A 25,297-nucleotide genomic window follows, 5' to 3' on the forward strand; every position below is an offset into this window, starting at 1 on the left:
CAGGAGCATCGACCGGCTCCGAGCGTTCCGAAGGCCTTCGGCAAGAAGCTTTGTCTTGCGGTTTGGCCGTTTCGCGGTGTGGCAGCGCAAAGTAGCTCCCATTCTGAACTGATCTTTACCCCGTGTTTGCTGTCGTTTGCGGCCAATGAAGTGTCATGCCGAATTAGCCTTTAATCGCGCAGCAAATGCAATGAGAGCCGCTCTGGCTGCCCGCTGCATACAACATATCGAGAACATGCTTTAGTGGCGCCCTCTCGCGCCGTCGACTCGGAGCGCGGCAGCCGTGAGCGCTCGATGAGCCCACAACTTCTTCTCTAGTTCACGGCCACTCTCAAGCAACCAAGGACGTCATGGGGAGGTTATTTTTTGCTTGTTTTTGTAATCTTAATTTGCCTATAACTTCTAATATAAAGGGAATTTCGAGAAAAGAAAAGTTTCACTAAGTTACTATGTTCAGTGCGCTCAGGTTCGGTGCAATTTAAAAATTAGTAAAAAGGTCATTGCAGGGCCCCTTTAAGCAAGCCAGCGGCTCATTTCATTTTCAAGATAATAAAACGTGTCAACAACAACCTGCGCCGCGCTGTACCCGAATGAAGTGAAGGACGACAAGTGGAAAGTGCAGCTTCAAACACCCTTCTCTCTCTCTCTCTCTCTCACTCTATCTTTCTCCACCCTGAAGGACGCGAATGCGCATACACGGCCACTCGAAACTCGGAAATAGGATCTCGTCGCGGTAGCCGAGATATACGCGGAAAGCTGGGCGCGCTATGAGTCCGAGTGCCTAGATTTCGCTGCACGCACGGCGGCGGCAAACCGCTGTCTTCGGTTCACGCGTCAACCAGGTGAGTGCTGGAAGCCTAAAAGCCCTGAAATTGAACATTTGACGTTTTATCGCCCGCACCAAGTATCTAGCCCACAAAGTCGAATGTCGATTGATAAAAAAAAAAACTGTTTTACAGCGATAACTGTTATATGCCCTTCCCACCACTAGAAATGACGTCTGTTGTTGATGTTGTAGTTGATGTATAGCTTATGTTCTAGTTTGCTTAATAGGGCTTGTTGATGTTCTAGTTGGCGTAATAGGGCTCAGGGTATCCGTCGTCGGCAAATCCTTGAAGAAGATCGCTCGCTGCCCGCGGGAATTGAATCTGGGTCTGCTGCTTGCGAAGCGGAGGCGTCAGAACAGAGCTACGCCTCAGAGCTAACAACCCTTAGGGTTTCAGTAGTTCCTGAAGCCCCCTGAACAAGCTCTCTGGTTAAACAAAAACCAGTAGCCGATAACAAAATGCCGTCGTAGCGCCAGTAGCACTGTGAATACTCGGTTCCGGCAGACGCACTTTCATGCGCTTCGGAACAAAAAAGAAACTGAAGCTTTCGGAACACAATGGTAAGATAGACATGCATGCCTATGTGAAGCCCAAGTTGGTCTGACTTTTCGATCAGGAGTTGCGGTGAGATCATGAGAAAACGAAGATCTGACTGGCTTTGATAGGAAGGATAGTCGGTAGACCTTAATGCTAGCTGCCTTGAGGTCCACCCAATGTCCTTCCAATCGAGCCAATCACAGCTCGGCGTTCTGGCGTCAACATAACGCCCGCAAAAAAAGCAGACGAACGTGTGCTCTGCATTGTCTTGTATTGTATTGTATTGCATGATTTTCATGCACAGTGCTGCTCGGTGAGCGTTTGTTCAGGGCGAGCGTTACGACCATCTACCCTGTTCTATACTAAATTTATCAATATATTCTATATTAATATTTATAGAACACAAATATGCCTATTCTATATTTATCTATATTGTTTTTTGACGCTTTTGTTCACGCACCCCCTTGAGCGTAAACGCGACCGTCGATGTCCAACAACTTCACCTCGAAGTGTCCCAGCCATTTCTGTTACTCTCGATTAACACAAGACTGACAAATATTTCTTCAGACAGTCCGCAGTGGTGCATAGCCCGCACCCGGTGCCTAGCCCATACACACACCAAAAGTCAAAAGACACACACACCAAAAGACAGAAACACAGAGAGAGACAAAAGCAGTATTTGCTTTCTTAGCACACAAAGAAGCCTGTATATATCATATATAAATATATATGAATGTTCAGTAACAAGCTCTGCCATTCACGAAATGTGTCACGTCTGGCGAAAATGAAGTACTATCTAGAACGCGAAATAACGGCTAATCCGTCCTCGTTTCTTCTTTTTTTTTTTTTTTGTCTTTTTTTTTAATAAATTTAAACACAGCACTTTGAGTAGTCAGAAACTTAGATAGTTCTCATCGCATAAAGTTTCAACTTCTAAACATACACAGCCCGGGGACCACAGTCGAAACAAAAATACAGTATTTGCCGTTCTTGGAGAGTAAGAGCCGTACTTCGTTTCGGCTTAAGTACAAACTCAGCAGACACTATCAGTGTCAGCTAATGGTACAAATCAAGCTGTGTCAGGGCAAGTCAATTGGCCTTTTCAGTTTATGATTGGCTCTGGAACCATGGAAGGGAAGATGACAAACAGCGCGATAGTGCGCTTTTGACGCTGACTGATTGATCTCATTTGCTCTTAGCATGAGGCATTGCATTCGGTTCTGAAACCAGTACTTCAAATGTAAGGTTGAAAAAAATGACTAAACTTAACTCGCACGGATAACAATAAAGGCTCTTTCTCACCAATCCTCATTATCACATTATATTATCCCTCCACCTTCGCATAACGTGAGCAGGGGGGCTCAAATGACGAAAGAGGGAACTTTCGTCATTTGAGCCTGTAACCAATCAGACGCGATATCATCAGTTCCGTCACTTCCGTTTTTTTTAGGAGAAACTAAATATTTGCCGAGCATAGCCCCCCTGAGCACTGTACATAACGAAACTGTTAGCTTCGGCTGGGAGTAAGGCTGTCGGTGTTTCCCGGCGAGCATTAATTTGGGTTAAACACGACCATTCGTTGCTAAAAAAGCTCTAAGTTAGACATGCGAGCTCCTGCAAAAAAAATTCCAACATTTCACTCCAGAACAGGTACATTATTTTCTCACTAACACGTGGAAGGGACATGGGAAAGGTGTTGATGAGCAAAAAAAAAGGGCTAATAAAAGCAAAATTCATGCCCTTCATGACGTATCATTGGACAGTCAGGTAATCACTATAAGTAAGCGAATAAATTAGAAATACCCGGTATTAAATAGCATGCACGGGCAAGCAAGTCAAGGATAATAATGTAAAAGACAAAGAATTCATGTGTGCTACATTGTCAGTATTTCGTTTCGTCTTCAACACGTTCCGGTATCCAGAGCTTGGAGACACGCGACATGCTATCAAAAGTAATCCATTTATCGGCTTTGCCGCCGATAGATGGAGCGAGTTTTTAACCAGCGCCGTATATCCTTTGGTGTGTGCAGCCATGGCGCTTCTGTTATCCTCAATCACAATGCGAGCAATGCGGTACGTCTAGTTGCCTCTGACGTACCGTCCTTATCAAGACGGAACAAAACAAAAAAAAAAAAAAAACGAGGGCGATGCATCGAGTAAATTGTTTTGCTTCTGAATGCCTCGTCGGTCGGCGGTTGGCTCGCTGCCCTCTCACGTTAATTCGTCGCCAAGTTGCGACGCAAAAGCAGTCGGAAGGGGCTCTCTGCGTCGCTCAGACATTTGCGCTAGGGAACTTTGGATAACTGGTAAGTTTTCGTCGAATTTTTGTTTTGTTTTGAAAAACGTATGCTGCCTGCATTTTGGAATGGATGTCACGTTCGGGGTGATGAATTCTGTGTGAACAGCACAAAACCAGGAATATAAAAAAAAAAATATATATATATATATATATATATATATATATATATATATATATATATATATATAAAACTACGTTTAATGCTACAAGGTAAACATCATAAGTAATGTCAGTGCCTATTTCGACGTTCACCATCAAAATATCTTAAACGTATTTCAACGTCCGTGACGTCATATCCGTGAAATGCCAAGAAAGCGGCTTTATTATTTCGACGTCCACCGTCAACGCTGCCGTCGCAGTGGTAGCCATTCCGTGGTTTCGTGTTTCGTTGGTTTCGTGTATCGCGGTATGTTTAGTGTTGATGGTGTTGTCGGTATTGTGTCAACGTGTTGATTGAGTCATGTGTTGCGTGCCTAAAAAGTTTCGGTTGTTTCGGTGCTAGTTGTGAGCCGAAATTTACGCAGCGTGTGTGTGGGAATAGCTCAACCGTTGATCCTGCCGGATGTGACACCCGGCGGTGACGTTCTGAGCTCTCGCGTCATTTCGGCATTAGTCTGACTAATATTTTAAACCTACAACAAAGGCGACTTTGATGTATTTCTTTGTCTTTCCTGCGCGTAAAAAATGGAAGTGCGTACACCACGTAACACTGAGAAATTTGGCACGCGTTTTGTGCCTCGATGTCGTGAGAGCGAGTTTTCGTATGGTTGCAGTCTCGCTTTGCATCTGGCTCGATCCCTGTTTTTTTATTAAAGGCCAATGTACACTTCGAATTTTCCACTTTCACCCGCCTTTCCACTTTTTATCTTGCCCCAACATGCAACCCTTCGCAGCTTAGGAGGGGAAATCGCAAAATGATTATTTTCCCTGCAGAAAACCGAGGTTGGTACGTCGGCCTTTAAGCGTGTCTTCTGGATTACCATTGACTAAAATATATTAGTACTTCTTTCGGTGATGATTGTTGGGCGAGTTCATGTTGAATTTGAGGATGCGCACTAGCACTCGAAGACAAGGCCAAAAGGCGGACAGTACCCTGCTCACAGTCCTGTCCACTTCAGCTCCTTTTGTCCTTGTCTTCGAGCGTTACCACGTATTCTAAACTTCTTTCAGTACGTAGTTGTCTTGCGAAATAAAACATATTTGAAGGGTTGTGTTGATATGCCTGTAATATGTGTAAGGTAAGCGTAGTAAATATCAAGAACAATTCAACTGACAGTTGGTTAATCAAAGAAGGCAAGCGGATTGACTCGGACGCGGCACGAGTTATGCTTGGGTGGGCGAATCCTTGACATATCCCTGTCAATTGAACAAAATACAGGTGATTATTTATCTTTACCCGACATCCCGATTGCAGCGTTTGGAACAATGTGACGTCCAGGCTGGCATACCATCGAAAGCCTCAAACCCGACAGCTGCCGTAGATTCAATAACATCGCCTCATGCCCTTTGGCTCGTGTGGGAATGGAAGTCCCGTTATCCTCAGTATTCTGACCTTCGTTGCTATTGTTGTTACCTTGGGATTTGTCATATCAACACGACAAGAAACGGGGCAACGCTCTCGATATACTTGTCGGTCGCTAAGCGCTTCTAAATGTCGGTTGTCGCGCTGATATCTCACGTAACGTTCATCGCGAGATCACGCTGCAAGAAACGACACAAAGCAGCGCTGCGCACATTGTGAATGCTAGAGTGCTGCAGTAAACATCATTGGTAAAAGTCCCGTAAGTCACTTTCTTTATTTCTTGAGAACCAACATATAATACATCTCTTTCAAAATTAACTGTTTACGAAATGGCGAAACCTCGCGTTAAAACCCTCACGGAGCCATGGTTTTCAGAACGAGAACTTAATACTGTAGTAACAAGAAATGAAAGATACACTGCAAGAAATAATTTTGCAATAAAAGAAAAAAAAGGCTTGAAAAAAGAGTAGGTAAACTGGTGAGTTTGTTGATGTTATACTTACTTGAAAAAAAGCGGAGACGACGGGCGAAGAAGGGGACAAACATGTCTCGAACTGTGTCGCTGGTATTTATCTCGCCATTTTCTTGGCAGCTCTCCTGCCACAAGTTATCTGTTTCCTTGTCTTTCTGTTGGTGTAATTTCCCGTTAAAAAACCATCTTTTCGGTTTTCGCCCCTTCTGTAAAATGACCGAATTTCTGTTACCCCGCCTATTACAAGAACAGTTTCAGGTCTTCTATTAGAGTTTTTGTTAGAAAAAAAAGCGGGATTATTGTTCTTCAAGCTAGTGCAAAGACAGTTTCTGTTTTCAGAAATAACAGAGATTTGTAAGAATAACAAGTTTTGATTTTAAAAATTTGTGAACAAAACATTTTTCGCTTTTTTTTTCAGGTTGCGAGAAAAGTTTTACAGCGAACTGTTTCGCTTGAATTTAGTTACCTCGCTGTTCATGCTCTAAACACACGGAAACGCCGGAACACACGATACAGACTCCCACATACAAACAAATAACAGTAAAGCGACGGGCCAACCAATACCGCCCTTCATGTACTCATACGACGTTCATCCGATTGCTATATATGGCAGATTTATTTTCGATTTCCACTTCGCCGGTGACAGCTACATTTGGCACATAAACACGTATAGGCTGACCAAATATTACTCCTAATTAAACTTTCTTTGAAATTTTAACAGTGAACAGTTTATATCTCTTAATCCAGCGCATTAATAAAAGCCATAGGATATCAATTCATTGAAACCGTTATTTGAATGTTATAATTAATCTCATGGATTATGTTAAACAGGTAGAATTCACGCTGATCTCTTTCAAGGCTGTAAAAATTCAAGACTGAAAAATTTTTAGTTAATTATGCAATTAACGTGACGATTATTCTCCATTCTAACGTCCACCAAGCTCAAAAAAAAAAAAAAAAAAACAGGGCAGAGATGGCATTCATGTAATCGATATAACCTCTTTTATAAACATATGTTCGATTTAATCAAAATGCCCCAGTATTGCCGTAAATAACACGGACTTAGGGAGAATTCCAATGGACTACGAATAAGCCACAAGGTGAGAAATTATTTTGAAAATTTTTTGTATCTGTAGAACATTGCAAACCGCGAACGCTAAAATGTTTGTCATCTGAACTTCCTTTTTTTATTCTGAGAATGTTAGGTCTGGGCATTTCCGTCGCTTATGAAACTCCTCTCTAATCCCTTGGGAAACTTAAAAATATCACGAAACGTGGTCGTTTCAAACATTGGGCAGTTCATACGGTTCTATCGCTGCTGCCGCCGCGAACACGGAGGAGATCTCGTCTATTTTTCACACGCCACCAGACGGCGTTGCACGTAATTTGGTGAAATGGAGGAACGGGAGCAAGTTCCTTGTCCTCCGTTGGCGACAGGGAGCAAAATAGGTTTGTCTTTCATGTTACCTCCCCCGTTTTTTAGAGTGTAGTTGTAGTTGTTGCCGATGTTGTAGTTGGCGTAGTGGGGTGCAGGGTGTCCGTTGTGGATGTTGACAAATACTTGAAAAAGATCACCCGCCGCCCAAGGGATACGAACCTGGGTTCGCTGCGTGCGGAGTGCCGTTACCACAGAGCTATGCCACAGCGTCAACAACCCGTTTTATACTTAGGTTTTTTTTATATACTGCGTTCATCCATAAGCTGAGCCTGTAGTCATTTGCTACAAGCGCGAGCTGACCCGTGCTCCTAGCTTTGAGACGTGCATTTCTAGCGCGAGTACTCGATTGTGGAATAACTTCTTTCAAAGCAGCGATCTCGTGCTCTCGTGCTTGTGCCATTGGCTGCAGTCTCAGCTTAAGGGTGAACGAAGTATAGTAGCCAATGCGCACTGCACGCGCTCTCTGAAAAAAGAAAACGGAAACAAGTTGTTATAGTATAGCTACGTATAGCAATGTGAATGCCAAGAGCTCGTGCTGGGAGACACGTTTTCACGCGCTCCGGAACAAGATAGAAATAAAAGCGTTAGGAACAAAATGGTCAGATATCCATTTTGTTCCGTACGGTGTTCGGGCACCCTACGTTCCATGAACGTGACGCGGATGACCAACGACTTCGCCGTGACGTGTCGCAGCTATGGCAGTTACTGTACTATAGACGCTTTGCAGCAGCTGTGCAAGGACGCCGCCATAACTGACCTTCAGTTTTTGTTTCCTCTTATTTCGTTTATTTCACTTCATCATTACCATAGCAGGCCAGCTTATTGCCATATTAGATTCAACTGTGTCCTTTTCTAAAGCATCGACCTTTGTAGAGGATCGTCAAGTACCGTTTCAGTTGCTCGGCATCTCGGTAAGACAAGAGAAGGTCAGCAATGGCGGCTGTAATTTGGCGCGTGTGTAAAGCGTCTATAGATCGACACAGGGCTGCCCAATTTTTGTGTACCATCGGTTCGAATGAAATGCGAACGGCGGAGCGCGTGGCCGTCGACAGATGCTGCGCCTCTTGGAGGCCTCTGGAAACTGATAAAACTGCGGGGTGGAGAAGTAGAGTACTGCGAGGGTGTGCGTCCTAGTCTGACGTGTTTGGCCCTCTAACAGCACAACCCAAGCTCCGGCGCTGTGCCGGTGGTGCGCTGGAAGTCCCATCGCAGCAGAGCCGTATATTGAGAGAGTTTGGTTAATAGCAGGGGCCGGCGTGAGCCGGGATGGAGCGGCGAAAGCGTCGCCGCCACCAGCGCCGCATATTCCCCTCGTAATGAACTTGCGCAATAAGAATGAGCTGGGATGACCTTAAAAGCGCGGCGCAGGTTTTTTAATATATTTGGATGAGGTTAAAAGAACATGAATGTACAATTGCAAAAGGTTGGGGAAAAATGAGAGGTCCAAGTTGCTGAGAGCGTTTACTGAGCCTGGAAAGGTGACATTGACGAGAAAAATTGCCTGAAACATGAGCCCGGACTGCGATTGTGGGTTGCGCGTTCAGGGTTTGGGTCAAACCTCCTACAGAACTCATCCGCAGTTTATATCGCCCACTCCCACGCGGCCGTGGCAGCGCCGCGGCCGCGGCCGCGAGTGCTAGCAAAAGAGGTATTGGGTGCGTTCTGAATGTCGCCACGACAACAACGTCACGTACGTTGCCCTTTCGGTTACGAACAGTCGAAAATTGCAACTCTAGCGTGCTTAAATAAAATGCTTGCATTCATCCTTACCTAGAAATTGTGATTGTTTGTGGCTAGTGGTTGGTCACAAGAGCTGTCAATCATCGCGCCCTAGTTCATTGAAACAATTTCGGCCAGTGACGTGCCCTTTTTTTCGCCCTGTTCTTACCAATTAATGACCAAACTCTCTTCATATACGGCTCTGCATCACAGTCACTTTCGTTAACTCGGCACGAGCCACGCAAGGAAGCTCGCCTCTCGCAGCAGGAGCAAGCTGCTTGCGCGCGCGTCTGTGTAAGTTTGAGCGTTTCTCCTATTAATGCGAAAGCATTAAAAGGAGAGTGGGAGGGGGTGCAACGATTTTATGATTAAAAGAATTTGCATCTCTTCATTTTTACGTTGTTTATCGTGTCCCAGAGGATAGAGAAACCATCTCCTTCATTAAAAAATGTCGGGATTTCGCTCCATAATTGCAAAGCAAAAGTGTAGCTTTTTCCCCCACTTGTAGCCGCAAGTGACAGCCGAAGGAACTACGGCGAGAAGATTACGTGACCTCACTCGGCTCTAAGCTGCAGCCTAACACCAGCCAATGTCAGCGGAGAGAGGGAGAGGAAGCGTCCTCCGAGAGAGCACACGGGAACTTACACGGCACTCCGAATGACGTCACTAGGAGGGGGACCAGGTACCAGGTGTGACCCTGAAGACTGGGAGTAAGTTGAGGGTTGCCCGAAATGCCAATATTTATCTTTTTCTTGCGCCATAACTAGGGCACGCAGGCGAAAATAAGTTTCTGTTCTTTACTTTGGAAGTGTCAGAGGGCAACTTCCACAAATTTTTGACCAAAGTCCGGAAATCGTTGCACCCCCCCCCCCCCCCTTTAACTGTCGCATGGAGTGAACCGATGTCATCAGGTTTGAAGCCGCGCCAAACGACACCTTTCCCTGTCCAGAAGCCAGGTCTGTCGTCTATAGCGGACATCTGATGGATTGGATCCCATTGGCTGGCGCGCGTCATAGTTTCAAGGAACGAGGCTCCCATTGGCTTTCGTGCGGCGTAGTTCCAAAAACCACCACATGAGAAGCGCTCTCTATGACGGCGCAGCACACGCAGCTGCCCGGCGAGGTGCGGCGGTGCGGGCCTGGCCGCAGAGCCCGCTCGGGCAAACTCCGTAGAGGTTGCACGGCTGAGCTAAGCGCTGCGCGGCCACTTCACGAGAGTGCGCGCTCGACCGTCGGCCGCCACCTGCATGTCCATGCACGTCCATGCCACTACGCCGCAGGCGAACTAAGGGAGCGGAAGAACGACGTTCATGCTTTCGCACTCACAATTCACAAGAAGTGCTTAGGTCAGACATTTTTTTAACACGCGTTTTGATTTTTTTTGTGACCAGTATAGCAGAAACTGTGCGATATTCGAGACAGAAGAACAAGAGGACACCCAGGACGGCTGCTGTAGCCTAAGGGAAGTCAATTAGTCGGACGAATGTTATATATCAGCTTCCCGCGCCGACATTCACCAATATGCAGGTCCCCCAGCTCCATCATTAAACAAACATTTTAATTAAATTCAGTAACTTTATCATTGGCGACTTTTAGCAAACTTTTAGCACCGTTACCGTGTTCCGCGTACCACACTACAGGAGCCTTTGAAGCATGCTTTTAAGCATGCTTTTAAGCGCGCGCCCCGCGGTCACGTTATCCCCCAGGCGCAGGCTTGAAAGCATGATTCAAAGGCTCCGATAGTGCGGTACGCGAAACACGGAAACGGTTTACTAAAATTCCCTACTGACAAGCACATTTGGCAAGCAGCCAGGGTCTTATTCAGCACGCCCATGAAATGATCACCCCGTGTGTAAAGGCCGGTTCTCACATGCAGCGAAGCGCTGATGTAGCGCTCCTCACGTGTCGTCAGCTACTTATCGTCTGCCATGAGCAACAGTTTGGACGGTGCGACACAAAGCTGGTGAACGCTCGCATCAGCACGCGCTTAGCTCGAGGTCAGCGCTATGCTTGTAGCGCTCCGCTGCATATGTGAACAGGCCTTAAAGGGAAGATGGGGCACTTCTACATTTGAGAAAAAACGCTTGAATTGCATTCATTTGGCCTTTAGAATAGCAGATATCACAATTATATTTCAATGCGACGCGCCGGAGAGCAATAAGAGCAATTTGAAAAAAGGCCTGAAGCCAAAAGATCCATCGATGACGTCACGGACAGCGACAGTCTTTCGCGTTTTTCTCGCGTTTTAAAACACTTGCGCGGCAAATGGTTTTGCTATTCAGGTTCACGAGGTGAAAATACACTAGAATTCACTTCTAACTCATTTTTTTCAAGAAGCTCCGTAGCTTCCCTTTAAGAAGCGTGGAATAGAAGGTAAAGCAGTTCGCTCGTGCATGGAAAACCTGTCGAGCTTGATTGTGGTCAGTTATCGGAACCATGCAGATGTCCTCGTGAAGGACGGGCCTCCGAATTCAACAACGGGCCCTTTCCTTTCTGTGTTTCCTTACCTTACGCAAGGAAAGAAAATTACTTCATTTAAGGAAATGCGTCACTGCGTTTTAGAAACCCACTTCCTTCTTTTCTTATGTAAGGAGGAGACTAGTACCACTAAATAAGCTACGTCTCAGAGTAACGAAACTTACCATCTTCTGGCTTCAAATCATGGTTGCCAGCTATCGATGCTTTATCTGAAAGCATAGGAAACGCGTTTTCGTCTTCCACGAATGTTTAAACAGTTCGCGACAGAACAAAGCTATATTGCATGAGCTTCCTAACACCGAATTTAAGGCTGAGGAAGTCGCACTCTTCAATAATAGTGACCGGCAGTCGCATCTTTTCTGCACAAGCACCAAGATGACGGCGAGGCGGAGGCGAGAGAGCATGGCTCCTGCAAAGTAACTCGTATTAAAAAAATGTGTATTAAAACATTCATAAAAAAAAGCTCTGCAAGTTAGGAAAGAACGTGACGCTGTAGTCATGCTCCACGGACGCGCGCGCAAGCAGCAGCCTGTCCCGGCTCAGCTCCTGCTGCAAGCGGCGAGCTTCCTCGGGTGGCTCGTGCCGAGCCAACGTAAGTGGCTGCGATCGAACTTCCAGCGCACCACCGGCCCCAAACGGCGCAGCGTGGAAGCTTGGGTTGCGCTGTTCGAGGGTGAAACACATCTGGGTAGGACGCACACCCTCGCAGCGCCCTGCTCTCTTCCCCGCAGCTTCATCAGTTTCCGGAGGCCTCCAGGGCCGGTTTTCTCGAAGCGATGGTAAACCCATTTTGGTAAACCACGGTGCCTAGAAAGGAAAAAGTACCTAGGTACTGTAATAAACGGCTGGATATAGAACAACAATAATTCTTTTTGATTGGGCAATAAGATGCGCCATCTATCGGTGAAACAAGCCAGTCATTTTGTTTATCCTCTTTTTCCGCTGGTTGTTATCGATCTAGTATGGTATTTTAAGTCAAAATATAGTAATGTTATTCTTGAAGACCAATTTATTTGCTTCCGATGCTACGAAGAAATTTTAGCTACTATGCTAGAGTTTGTCGACGAATATGCGAAAATGTAAGAAACATTTCCTTCAATATGTTTCGCCATAAACAACGCATATAACTTTCCCGTGTTCCTTCCAGTCTGGCAACGCCGGTGCTGTAGTCTCGTTTTTGTTCCTTGCGACGCACGTCTCTGCGATTCCTGCTGATCTCAACTGTTTGCCCTGTCTTTAGTTTGCCCAACCGATCCACAGGTGACGAGAAGCTAAGCTTCTCGTCACCGTTGAATTGCTGGCCACCGGGAATATGTAGAAACCTCAATGCTGTCGGCATACTGTCGGCACACTGTGAGCAAAAAAAAAAACAGTACAATGTCTCAGCTGTTCACCCGGAACGAAGACTTTATTGAGGATAACCCCCTTTCTCCGTAAAGTAATCACTGCTCACGAGTTGGCGTGCATAGTGTAACAAATTAAACGTCTCATTATAAATATATACCAACACTCGTTCGCAAAACATTTTTTTTTACTCACCATAAAAACACTTGCAAGGCTTATGTACCGTCATATGTCTTGGATCCCGGACTGCTGAAGAGTGATGCGTTCGCGGAATGCTGCCGTCGGTTAGTTTAGTAGTCCCTCTGAACTATCGCTTTGCTTGACGTGCTAATAGGTTGATGGTGCGTCATTAATATAACAGCCGGATCGAAATGAATGCTCAGCAGAATCAAGCAGCACTATTAGCCCTCATTAAGCGACGCCACGGCCATTTTGCTTCTAGCTACTGCTCCTCCCTCGGCGCCCCTGCTCTTCCAGTCACGCGACCTAGAATTCCCCCTTCTAGGGACAATAGTTAACTTCAAACCACGGTTCGCGTTCGAGAAAAGGGGCCCAGGGCCCGTTTGCTCGAAGCTGGTTAACTAACCGCGGTTAACCGGATTTCCCTACGAGGGGGAATTTTGGGTCACGTGACCGGCAGAGTGAGGACGGCGGGGAAACATGGCGGTGCCCCGGTGAGTGAGCGCCGCTCGCTTTGGAACTAATACGTCGTAGTAGCTGCAGTAGCGGGCGAGTTAGTCAGCAATGAATGGTGCAGGAGGTTTTCGCGTTGCCTTACCTCACTTAAAACGCAAAACATGAGCAATGACCTCGCCGCATTTTTTAGATAGACTTTCGACTCTGGCCATTCCTAAGCCTAAATGAACGCGATAGTTTTCGGCATGGCAACGTCTTACGAGAGTGGATTGCCTTGACTCAATCGGCCGGGTATTGATAGCACACAAAAGCAGAGAGCGTTCCCATAGACCTTTTGCTAAATTTAAAAAGCACTGAGGTGCATGCTACGAGTGTAGTTACACGCGCTGCACCTGCTAGCGTCTGCAGTAATAACTGTTCTGAAGCAAAACGCCTAAAACAAATTTTGCCATGCACGCGCGTTCGTCAAAGATTTATTATGATTATTTACTTCAAATCTTTTATAAGTGGAAGGCCAGCGCGCGCGGATCGTAGAATTACACTTTCAGCGTTCTTCTCGATGTTCGGGTAATCATTACCCGAACATCGAGAAGAACGCTGGAAGTGTTCTTCTCGATGTTCGGACCTATTAGTAAGTTACTAATAGGTCAATTTTCAGTGGAGCCGAGTTACAGGTTTTTCAATTTATGACGGTGTTATATTCAGTTCTTACATGCTGGTCAACCACGCTGTCGGTGTACCGCCTTTGTACCGCCCGCCTTTCACTGCTCACTTCTTTCTCATCGTTTCTAGGACTCAACTTCGTCGTCCTCTCTCGAACTCGGAAGGAAATTTCAACGAGGCTTTTCTTCACTTCATACAGTCAAATATTTAGAAAATTTCCAAACGAGGGTTAATTAAGTTTTACCTTGCCGATTATTTGTACCACGAGCAATAAAAATTGTTTCATAAGCTCCAATGTATGCCGCGCTGCGTCGCGAAAACGAGTCAGCGCGCATTTTTTGGGTCCTCCCTTTTAGGGAACCTTTCCACGGAAGCCACGTATATTCGCTACAGCCAGTAGGTGACACCAGCTACCACTCCATAATAAAACACGGAGCCATCGCTCATCCAGCCCTCGTCAAACTTGGCTAGGTACTTGTAGGTACCTAGTAGGGAAGGGCTTAACCGCGGTTAAAGTTAACCGGCTTCGAGCAAACGGGCCCAGGTGGTGAAGCATGCGTGGACGGCCACGCGCTCCGCTGTTCGCATTTCATTCGAACCACATAGTACCATGGCTCGCGAAAAAAAAGAGAATCATTCATAATATCATTTCTTTTAGCTGTGACTTCGTTTACTGATTTAATGATAATCAGTTTTCAGGAATGATAAAAGTTGTGTATTTTTGAAGTAATCTGACTTCGTTTTCCTCGATTATTCACAAAAGTGATTAATATGCGGAGAAAACAGAAGCTCTATTTTCTTACAGAGAACAGGACGTTTTGTAGAATGTTTATTTCCGAAAAAAAAAAAAGACGTTTTTTAGTGTCATCAAACTTTTGTTTTTTTACTGGTAATTCAAGTATCTTTAAACTGTTCATTTACCAAAAACTTGTGTTCTTGAAGTATAACATAAGCTGTTTTTTAACCGATAAGCTTGTCCGTATTTTTATCTAACAGAAGCACTTCCTTATTTTGACCGAAAATTTCCGGATATTTTCGGTTATATTACAATCACTTTTTACAGTGTACGCAGCACATGTGAGTTACAGTTCGTGGTGTCGTTCGTTCTGGAGCATATCCTTGTTGTTCAAAGTGATGACACTTTTAAAGACCTGCAATGGTTCCTTCCTACGTTGCTTTCATTCCACGTGCGTGTTGCCAAGTGATGCCTCTCGGTGCCCTGTTTATTGCGTGTAACCTTGCTGCTGAATGTACGGTGGAGCAGAAGGGTTCCCCCAAAAGTGAAGGTGAATAGTAATTAATCGGAGCACACTGGATGGCACATGTACGAGGTTGAAACACTCGTGTCTCTTATTCATACTACTCTTCGTATAGGTATACTTAGTGTATGACGCTGTCCATGGCTCTGTCCCGAGCGCAATGGTTTATCTGTACCCGCTGATACGGTGAAAACGGCGGTGCGTCCCTTTCGAATTACCGCCCTCCAGCACGCGCTCGTTTCCTTTCCTACAGTCGGTGACGCGTTTAGTTATGTGAATGTCCTTATGTGTTCTAATGTTCTAAAGATGTCCTGTGGTCCTTCATACGACATTCGTGCCGCTTGGGTTCAACTCTGCTTTGTATGCGCATGCACGCTCGAGGATCTCCAGACGCCGAACCATTATCATGGGTAGGATGCTCGCGCTGGAAGTGGGATAGACGAAGATCCTCCCTGCGATTCTCATCCTAGGAGTCACTATACTGGTAGAAACCAAGAGAGATGAGGAGGCGAGAGAGCGCGGTGGACGTGAGAACGTCAATCTCTGGTTGGAATGATTACTTGGTTGCAAATCTATAACTGGGGGGCCTGTGCCTTTATTCCCACTTCGAACGTGTTCGGACGGTGCCTCCGTTCCGCATTCGGTGTGCGCGTTCAAATGCATTCGAAGAGGGAGCAGGGACAATGACAGCTATAGCTTTGCGGCTACCCACTAGTCATTTCAACCAGAGCTCGGTACTCTGTCACTCCTGCGCGCTCTCATGTCCTCATCATTTTCGAATTCTATCCGTAGAGCATTTCGTTTAGAAAAGAGCGCGTGCCAACCAAACTTGCGATCAAAACAGGATCGCGCAAGCATCTTTGTCAGCGTCGCAACTTAGCAATGGAAGGGAGCCTTCCAAATTGGCGCGCGCGGCGCACCTTGTGTTGAACTTGTGTGCCAGTCCTTGCTGAATAAACCCTTCCGAAGAATCTCACAAGGCCGCTCCTCATCAGCCCCACATTGCACCGCGCGGTGGGGGGAATTGTGGGGTCGTTCGGACGCACGCGCGGGCCGTCTCGTACACTCCGTACCGTAGCCTCCTCTGTACTCACAAAGCTTGGCAGTACGACGACGGAGCCATAGAGTGCCCGGTCGCAAATTTGGAGCGCGAGGATCTGGTAGCACAGAGCACCAAAGAGCCATTTCTCGGAGAACCTGGACGTCAGCGCACAGCTTTTCGAGCGGCGAGGACCCGAAACACACTTTCGGGTTCTCGCGTCTCGCCGCAGCATCTCGCGGCAGTGGCGAGACGCTGCCTTTCGGCGTCTCGCCGCAGCGGGGTGCCATTCACATGACTCAACTCTCATCAGTTGTCCGCCGCTCCATCTTTTCCTTTTCGGCGGCCGCTTCTCGTGGGGATCTGCCAGGCTTTGTCAGTATAAAGGGGCTATGTCCGTACATCTTAGAATTGACGTCATTCCTTCTTTCTCCCCCTTGCGACTTCAGAGCCCACATAAGACAGTCAACAAATCACAAATTTGATATGTACCCTGTTGTGCTATCGTCCTCCTTTTTTGAGTTCTGAAATCACAGAAACATAAACAAACTCGTGCCACTGCTTTTATTCATGGCTACTCCAGGTGCCGTGGATCGCATTGCCGTAGTGCTTGTTAAGACTGTTGGTGGCATCACGTATTTCCGGAGAGGCGTAATGTAGCTGAGGCGTAGACACTTGCGTTTGACTTCACTTTCAGAAGCGACCAAGCAGCCTGCCCAATTTCATTATGGACAGAATGTCCTCCGACTTGAAGATCGCAGCTCAGCGAGAGCTTGGTGAAACACTGCAAGTCAAGAGGAACGCCGTGGAACAACTGCGAAAACGTCTCGCCGGTAAATAAATAAAAAGAAGACAACTGTGTACATTTTTTTTTAAAGAGATGTAAATAACTTGCACGGTCGATTCAGCAGGATTGCAGAATTGGTTTAAACTTTGACCGGTTTTACACAATAAACATTTTAATCAGTATCAGGAACATGTAGGATGAAAAAATGGGCTGAAGTACGAGAAAAGCAAGCAACTAAAGACCGAAACGTTCGTGGTATAAAGCAATTCTTGAAAATATACAAGAACTATAATGTGGACGACTTAATTCTCGAAAGAACCTAGCTTTAGCGACTTGATTAATGTCGACAGCATAGATTATTCGGATATATGCCTGATGGTAACGAATCCGTAGCACACCACAAATGCATAGAATAACTCGAGGCAGGGTAGCGGCCTTCCGAAAGCGTGCTTTGAGAACGGCTGATGCTGTGTGCCGATTTAGCCCTTGCCACAGAATTGGCGTTCGCCAGCGAATTTTTATAACTTTGCGTTTGCGTGACTGCAGTGCCGCTGGTCGCTCTTGCGCCGGCCGGGCAATCATTCGTCTTTACTAAACTTTTTCAGTGCCGACTGTACACTCTAGCACCAAAATGACCGCGATCAAAGGCCGAACATGCAAACGTCTATAGATCGCTAATGTTGCTGTTCTTTGCTTAGTGACCCATGAATTTACCAGTAGACTACGATTCTCCCAAACGACACTGCATTAGTTACGTTCGTTACAGAGGAACCGGAACTGCAGTGCCCCCTGGACGAAGAGTTTCTGGTGAAGTTCCTGCGTGGCCGCAAGTACCGCGTGGAAGAAGCGTTCGAGAACATCCGGAAGTATTTCCGCGTCCGGATGGACCACGCGGACATCTTTGATAACCTACTGCCATCACGCATCATGTTTGATACGATATTCCACCAGAAAAAGCTGGTGACTATTCTCAAGAAACCTGATTCTCTGGGAAGGCGGATTCTCTTAGTAAAGTTTGGTAAGTCTTGTGCTCTAAGGAACAAGTTTTCTGTGTTGAATTAGTATCAGAGGGAAAGAGCGTCTACCTAATTAAAGAGATTAGGACACAACAGTTAAACAAATCCATCACTCTTGATATTAATGTTCATAGGTTACTTAGCGTTTTTACTCGAGTAATAGCCGCACTGTTTATGAAGAAAACCTAAGGGTTCGCATTTCCGCGGAGCACGCGGGTTGCTAATCACCGCGATTGACAGCATGATTCCAGCTGTTTACCGGACAGAGATAACGTCTTTGCGCGAAGATACCATCTGTAAAAATTGCATTTCTATGGAGACTCGTGTTTTTGATCTAGTTATTCGCTGTGTTATTTATGCGGAACGCGATGATTGGCTGTATATATGCTTTGCGGGAAAGTAGACGCAAGGGCCTTGTTTATAAATACTGCGGCTATTACTCGAGTAAATACGGTACTATACATGCGAAATTTTATATGTTTTCTCATTTTTAGCAATTAATCTTCTTTCAACTTTGTTATTTAGCAACTATATTTTACTCCAATGTTTTTAGGTGCCTGGGACCCGCAAGTTTGTCCGCTGAACGAGTACTTCAGAGCAGGCATAGTTGTGCTAGAATGCGGTCTGCTGAATCAGATGGCCCAAATTGCAGGCGTCGTGGGCGTGGCAGATCTGGATGGGCTCAAGATTTCTCACCTCCTTTACTTCACACCATCGGAAATCAGAAAGCTAATCAAGCTAGTTCAGGTAAACCTCAAGATTTGGGTTTTTGGAGGGATTCTAATGGCGAATTCCACTCGTCGTTTTGGCACGCTCCGAGATCGACGTTCTTTGAAGCGCGCGTCCGCCACAGGGCGTTCGGGATCAACCCGGATTCTTTTTTCCCCTCGTCGTTTTGGTGCGGTGACAACTCCAGACTTTGATTCGGGTCGCCCAAATCTCCTCCTTCCTATAGTCGAACGTCGTAGTAATAAGCCTCGACGTCCTAGAAAAGAAGATGCATCACCCCGTGCGGCGATGTATATAGTCTTCGTGTACATCGTTAGGGCTGGTACTTTTTGAGCGTTTGCGCCCTCAACCATAGCACATTGGTTTTCTCTATCTCTCTTTGTGCTCTAGTTCCAAGTATTACAGCTGTGTACTGATTTCATAGGAGTGTTCGAGGGATACGGATTCTCATGTTTCCACCCTATAGAAGTGGGTTGCATTCCTGATCGCTTTTTTCGTCTCTCTCCCCTTGAAATCATAAATGGCTGTTCCATTAACACTATTAAAGTATCTATAATTGTAGCGAAAGAATCTTCCCAATTTCATTCTGGTCGTACAGTCGGTCGTATAGGCATTACTGGCGTAGCATAGCCCCTCAATCTTCAGCCCTGCGAGGCTTATTAAAAAAAAAAAAAAGAGTCAAATAAGGTTTTTGTTTTTTAAACAAAGAATTCCGTCTGGTTGTTTTTTGAGAAAATACAGCTCGCTCATGAGGCCGGAATCAGTGTTCTACAAGATACTCGACAAAGTATTTAAGATAAATTACTAAATACCTGCTTCATAGAGTATATAGTGTACTACTCAAGTTACTTTCACTTTAAAATATCTTGACTATACTCCGCGACAACTTTTCTTGGCAATGCAGTGGAAGGTACAGGCCCGCGTCCCCTTTCCCATTTTGAGTGTGCGCGGGCTCTCCTCCTCTCCCCGGAAATGGGGGAGGAGGAGAGCCTGCGTACACTCAAAATGGGAGAGGGGACGCGGGCCTCTACCTTCCACTGCATTGCCAAGAAAAGTCGCGGAGTATAGTGTACAAATACTTCGAATTGTGATTGAATTATTTTGCAAGATACTTCCGCATTCTGTATTCACTTCAGTGACACCGGAGTGCTCTAAACAACCAAAATGTTATTTTTGTTTGACTTTACCTTTAGTTACCTATGTTGTCACCTATAGTCCCAGTGCTGCAAATCACATCTTACTGTGATTTTATAGTGCGCACTTGTGACGCATCGCTTTATTAAGTCGATACATTTCCCGAATTCTTGTTAAATAAATTTAGGATGAATTAAACAAAATAATTAGTGCATAACTAGGAGGTCTCATAGAGGATACAGGCTGAACCTTCCTAAAGTAGCTTACCCAAACACTGCATTTAGAAACGTCTAAACTTCAAAACCTAAGGCACAAAGGGACACGGAGAATCACTGTTGTCTTTCTCGGGGTTGTCGATATGTCGATTCCCCTATTTTTTCTCCATACTTAGCTTACTAACCTTTTGAAGCCTGTTTTAAAAGGCGTGTAACTTTAGGAGGACTCTGCGTTTTGAGCACTCATCCTCCTCGTAGCTTGTTTTCTGCTTTGATACAATCGCTGTCTTCATGAAAGGCATGCTGAACCAAATTTTTAAGCTCGCATATCAAGATCAAGTGGCTACCGAATTTTCCGCGAGCCACCAGACGCCGGTCACACGCAATGAAATTGACGTCAGTATCCACCCAAATTGACGTCAGTGTCCTCCGAAATTGACGTCAGCATCCTGGGAAATTCACGTCAATATCCTACGAAATTGACGTCAGTGAAACGTGTGGCCCAGTGCATCACATAATTACAAAACCTCGCTTCCTAAGTGGAGCGAGTGCCCGCGCACGCTTGAGCATGCACATGTTCACGGATCATCACCAAAACCTATTCACCCGGCGATTTTTTTAAGATTGTCTATTTTCGCAAAATGTTCTCAAAGATAGAAAAAATTGCATTTATGATAGTAAGTACAAGATACCGAGAACTGTAATTACCAAAACTATTTGTAATACAATATCTTGAACAGTGCATTTAATATAGGCACAAATCTGGCAGGAATAGTTGACAGCAACGCTGAAGTGGCTGTCCGGCTTCAGGCCGCACTGTACTTACTGGACGTTCCGTCATCATCCGGGGCCCGGCCATCACGAACCGCTGAGAGGTTGCCTTTCGCTGGCAGAGTCGGAGGCGCAGAGGCACCGCGCAGATCGCTTGCTGCGTCGTGATTTAGGCCATTGTTCCAAAACGACACGTGGAATTCGCCACAAAGTAATACACTCTACGAAATCCGGAGCATCTACTCTCCCGCATAGCGCCTAAAGCACCTATTTTTGCAATCTACGGAGAGAGGTGTGCACGGTGAGCCCAAGGTATATGTACAAGGGTAGCGAAGCTTCCATAGAAGCCCACATGTCGAAAAATGGCGGCCCATGGAGCTGCTTTAGCGCCATCTATGAGTCGTGGGGACACTTCCGGCGGAACAAAAAATCAACCGGAAATGACGACACTTCCGGAAAAAAAGCGTGACGTCATGTGTGCGTGCGGTTTGGCGCGAAAATTAAACAAAACTAATTCCAGAGATCACAGGTAAATGAACGACATATACACTAAAAAGTCTAAAACATAGCTCCGTGTTTGAGCTTTGTTTGATACTTTTTAGTGTATATGTCGTTCTTTTTACCTGCAGTCTCGGGTTTTTCTTAGGGTGTTTACACCTTGTGTTTACTCTATACTGGAATACTGGATCGTTTACACCCTTATTTGCCCTTGCTCTTATATTTTGTTCGAAATGTTTTTTTTCAGCAGCCGACTTTGTTAGCCGACCTGCTATGAGAGTAGTTTCATTTCGTCACACCATCGTCTTTGCACTGTGGTCAAACTCCAGCCGCAGTGTTTTGGTTTTTGTTCCTTCTGGACCCCTGGGAAATATGTGAGAAACCTTAAAGCAAATAATGTAATGTCACAAAAAAGAGTGAATCAAATTGCTGGAGTGTGTTGAGCGTATGAAATACACAACAGTAATTCGAATGCAAGTCCAACGTCGCTTTAACAGTCGCGTTTTATTTGTTTTATTCACTTACAATCATTCACTCAGATTACTCACTAGAATTATACAATCGGTATCAACTATTTTCAAAAGGTCATGGTCGAAGAAAATTAGTAGATCGGTACATAAGGCACACTGCTATAACATGAGAGATTGTACAATCGGCTGGATGTTGTGAGGACATTGGCAGTTGTTAGGCAGCCACTAATAACTCGGAGGTTCCACAGTGTTCCGACGACAACTGAGGCCACCACTGTAATACACAGAAAAGCTACACTTTTCTACACATTCCTTGGGCAAGGTACCATAATGCTGAAAATATCTTAACTTGCATCTGCTGGTGCTGCTACACTGCAACGCAGCGATTGTTTGGTGCAGGTCAAGGAAGCCAAATGGAGTAAACCCTCTTGCAGCCCTGTGGTAGGCTGCACTTCATAAGCCAGTTTTGCTTCACAGCTTTAAACTTTATATATGTGAATAAGTTAGAAGACTACATTACTCCTCAAGAAACCGAATAAAATGAAAGGCTTGAATAGAACATGCCTGCACTGCTTTAAAAAGTACTCTGGGTGGTCTCACATACGTAGTCTGCGCAATTGCTGCCTAGCTTTACACTTTGCTACTGTATCAAATAGTCAGCATTTTTTTTTTCCGCGCGAACCAGTGCAGAATGACTCTGGCAATCAGAGAAAACAAATTATCATAAACGCTTTCGTCACATACAGTCCGAGACTTTGAAATCTTCTGGTTAAAAAGGACACAAAGAGTCCGCCCTACGTTTGCCTTTGAAGTTAGGTTGTTGATACATGTCCCGAAGACTTCCTCACAAGCTTCAACAAATAATATGAAAGAAGCAGAAGGAACTGAGAGGATTCCAAAGTGGGAGTCGGCAGTTACTTTCACACTCAAATACAAAAGCACTTAATTTCCCTCAGAAAAACACGCATTCTCTGTCCCCAACTCATATTTCTGGGATGTTCCTACACAGGAATGAACCTTGAGGAATTTCGATGCCAGCCACCCAGCAAAATAAACCATGTTGTTCTCTTCTATTGCCAAAGGGTAGTTTGAAGGCGAATCGTCTGCCGTGGTAAGAAAAACTGTGCTTCCTAAGGCAAGACGAGGAGAAGGTGCCAAAAGGCCTGCTGGGAACGTAGCAAGGAGAGACATGTCATCAGCACAGTTTGATTTTTCCGACAGTTTGAATAGGTTGCTAATCAAAAGATGCCTGAAGGCAACCTGAAATTGACGGAAAGTGGAGTTCGTGTTTGCACCTGATTTCGAAGGTATAACAGAAAAAGTGTTTTCAAGGGTGTCCTGGTTCAGATGGCGGTTTAAAAGGTGGGAAAAACCGCAATTAACCGCGAGGTGATTGCTGAGCAGCAGTAGAGACCTAACTGTTAAGCAGAAGCCACGAATGCAGTGCGGCTGCTTTCCACATCCGAGTACTTGCAGGCTCTTAAAAACCAGAATGCACTCTTTCAGAAACTTCTCATGGATAGACCCGTTGCAGATATCTGCGAGCTATTTAGGCTGTCAAAGAGACGGTCGATTCTTTCAACGATTCTCGCTGTGTGAACAGCTGTGGCTGGCAATCGCTAAGAAGTGACAAGGGCATACATTGCAGCTGCGCAGTGATTGCTAAACACTTGAGCTGCTAGCTTCACCGACATCTTTGACAAGAAGGTCAAATTAAAATGCTTCTCGTTCAGCTTTGGCATAGAACTGATCTCAAGTTTACGGTTCTTTTCATAAGCTTCCTTGATGTAGGAACTTTTCACTATGTAATCACCAACTTTTTAGTCGTATTTAAATAACATATTTCTTAGTCACTTCAAAAGGTGCGGAGCATCGAAAAGGGGAAAAAAGTGGCTTGCCATTGATCTCTACGTAAGGCTCTTCGGCAGTTACGATGCTTGAAAAAGAGACACGTTCTGGCACCGTTCATCGCATACAACAGCTACCGGCTCCAGGCCAGCGTCCACAAGGACGCTGTAGCACTGGAAAAATAGATCTTTTAGTACATCTGAAGGTGTGCCTTTGTGAGCAAAGAAATAGCCAAGCGGCTGCTTCTACGGTGTTCCGACTCCTTTCGCCATGAACATGAGAACCTTATTTGCCAGTTTTTTGCCTTGCTGTCCACTATGTTCTTTAAGTCTTTCAAACCTGTCAGACGAGGGGTTGTATGAACGCTCTTTTTTGATGTGCATTTCATCAAAGACTATGCTGCAGGCCCGATCGGCTCGAGGAAAAGAAGCTGGCCGCCTCTTTATCAGCTCGAAAATGCCAGGGTAAAATCCAATCTTTAGTGGCACACGCTGAAGCCATAGCTGCAGTGACCTTACTGATGGCAGCCTGAGCAGTCGCCTGCAATACTTATAGCCCTTGGGGCTATGAAAGTAGAGGCCTAAAGCCAAGGCTTTGTTGTGGCTGCACCATCTCTGGCCAAACCGGCTCACATTGCTCATTCTAAGCTGGGCTTCAACGAGTGCGGCGACACGAGGAGACACATGAACGTGGACACTCTCAACGACTTCGGCAACAGTCCTCATCTGACGTTGTCGTTGCAGCCTTCTTTGCAAGCCTCTTGTTACGCTCTTGAAGCTGTCGCACCTTGGCTCTCAGGCGTTCACCTTCTTGTTGCCGATTCTGCGGCTTTTGCAGGGTGCTGCAATTTGGCAAATGACCCAGATTAGGTCTCCAAGAAAAACTTGCATTCGCCATCAATTTATTGAATGTGTAATCTATTCACGCTCAAGAACATTCCTCAATGATCTGAAGTGTCTTTAAACAAGAACCGCAAGTTTGACAAACTACACATGCAATTCAAGTTTAGGAAAGCAACAGTACATCTTTATGTTGGACTAGGCGCTTCATGTTGGCCAGAGACCTGATAGTCCAAAAAGACAAGGGCGCACACAGAAACATGCAAGTCAGAATAGGCATCCAAACTGTGAAATGCATTTTCTTAAAGCTTGACCATACCTCACTTATGCCCATGGCATTGTAACAGTGAAGCGCTCGCACAACAACAGGCGACTAAAGTTTGGCAGATAGGACGGGGGACCATGACAGGCTCAGCATCACACACATATGACCACGGCAGCTTTTCGATAACTTTAAGAAACACTGTCTTACGTGAGGTATTGCGGGAAGACTTATGATTCAGCGAAACCGGTTCAGCTGTTTTGATTTGACGGTGTTAACACCTGCGTGTGGAACTTTTTTTTTTTGTCTTTTTGTGTGCTTGACAATGATAATACCGTGAAACAAAAATGTGGTGAACTTTGAACAAACTTCGATTTGTAGCTGCCAGCTAGTCGGTCTGGTGTTATGTGACCCTTTGCGTCATCTGCTCTCAAGATAAAGTTTAGTATCCCCTGGTGTTTTTCGAGCCTTGGCTTTTTATTTTTGCGGCCTGATC

General features: G+C 45.5%; 1 protein-coding gene across 5 annotated transcripts in view; it reads left to right on the forward strand.

The window, feature by feature from the left end:
- The first annotated feature begins 774 nt into the window (after positions 1-774).
- Positions 775-25,297, forward strand: part of LOC8027332 (alpha-tocopherol transfer protein-like) — a 28,486-nt gene continuing 3,963 nt past the window's right edge. The window contains exons 1-4 of one of the 5 annotated variants that reach the window (XM_040218219.2): positions 775-842; positions 16,930-17,065; positions 17,786-18,037; positions 18,589-18,782. In XM_040218219.2, coding sequence (XP_040074153.1) covers positions 16,960-17,065; positions 17,786-18,037; positions 18,589-18,782 — 552 coding nt within the window. In that variant the 5' untranslated portion in view covers positions 775-842; positions 16,930-16,959. Of the gene's footprint in view, positions 843-3,560; positions 3,671-5,294; positions 5,445-9,485; positions 9,525-16,929; positions 17,066-17,785; positions 18,038-18,588; positions 18,783-25,297 lie in introns of those variants that run through there. The other 4 variants (XM_040218213.2, XM_042286540.1, XM_040218218.3 and 1 more) reach the window with 4 other exon arrangements.

Source organism: Ixodes scapularis, unplaced genomic scaffold, assembly GCF_016920785.2.
Source record: "Ixodes scapularis isolate PalLabHiFi unplaced genomic scaffold, ASM1692078v2 PGA_scaffold7__128_contigs__length_106722199, whole genome shotgun sequence".
Classification (NCBI taxonomy): Eukaryota; Metazoa; Arthropoda; class Arachnida; order Ixodida; family Ixodidae; genus Ixodes; species Ixodes scapularis.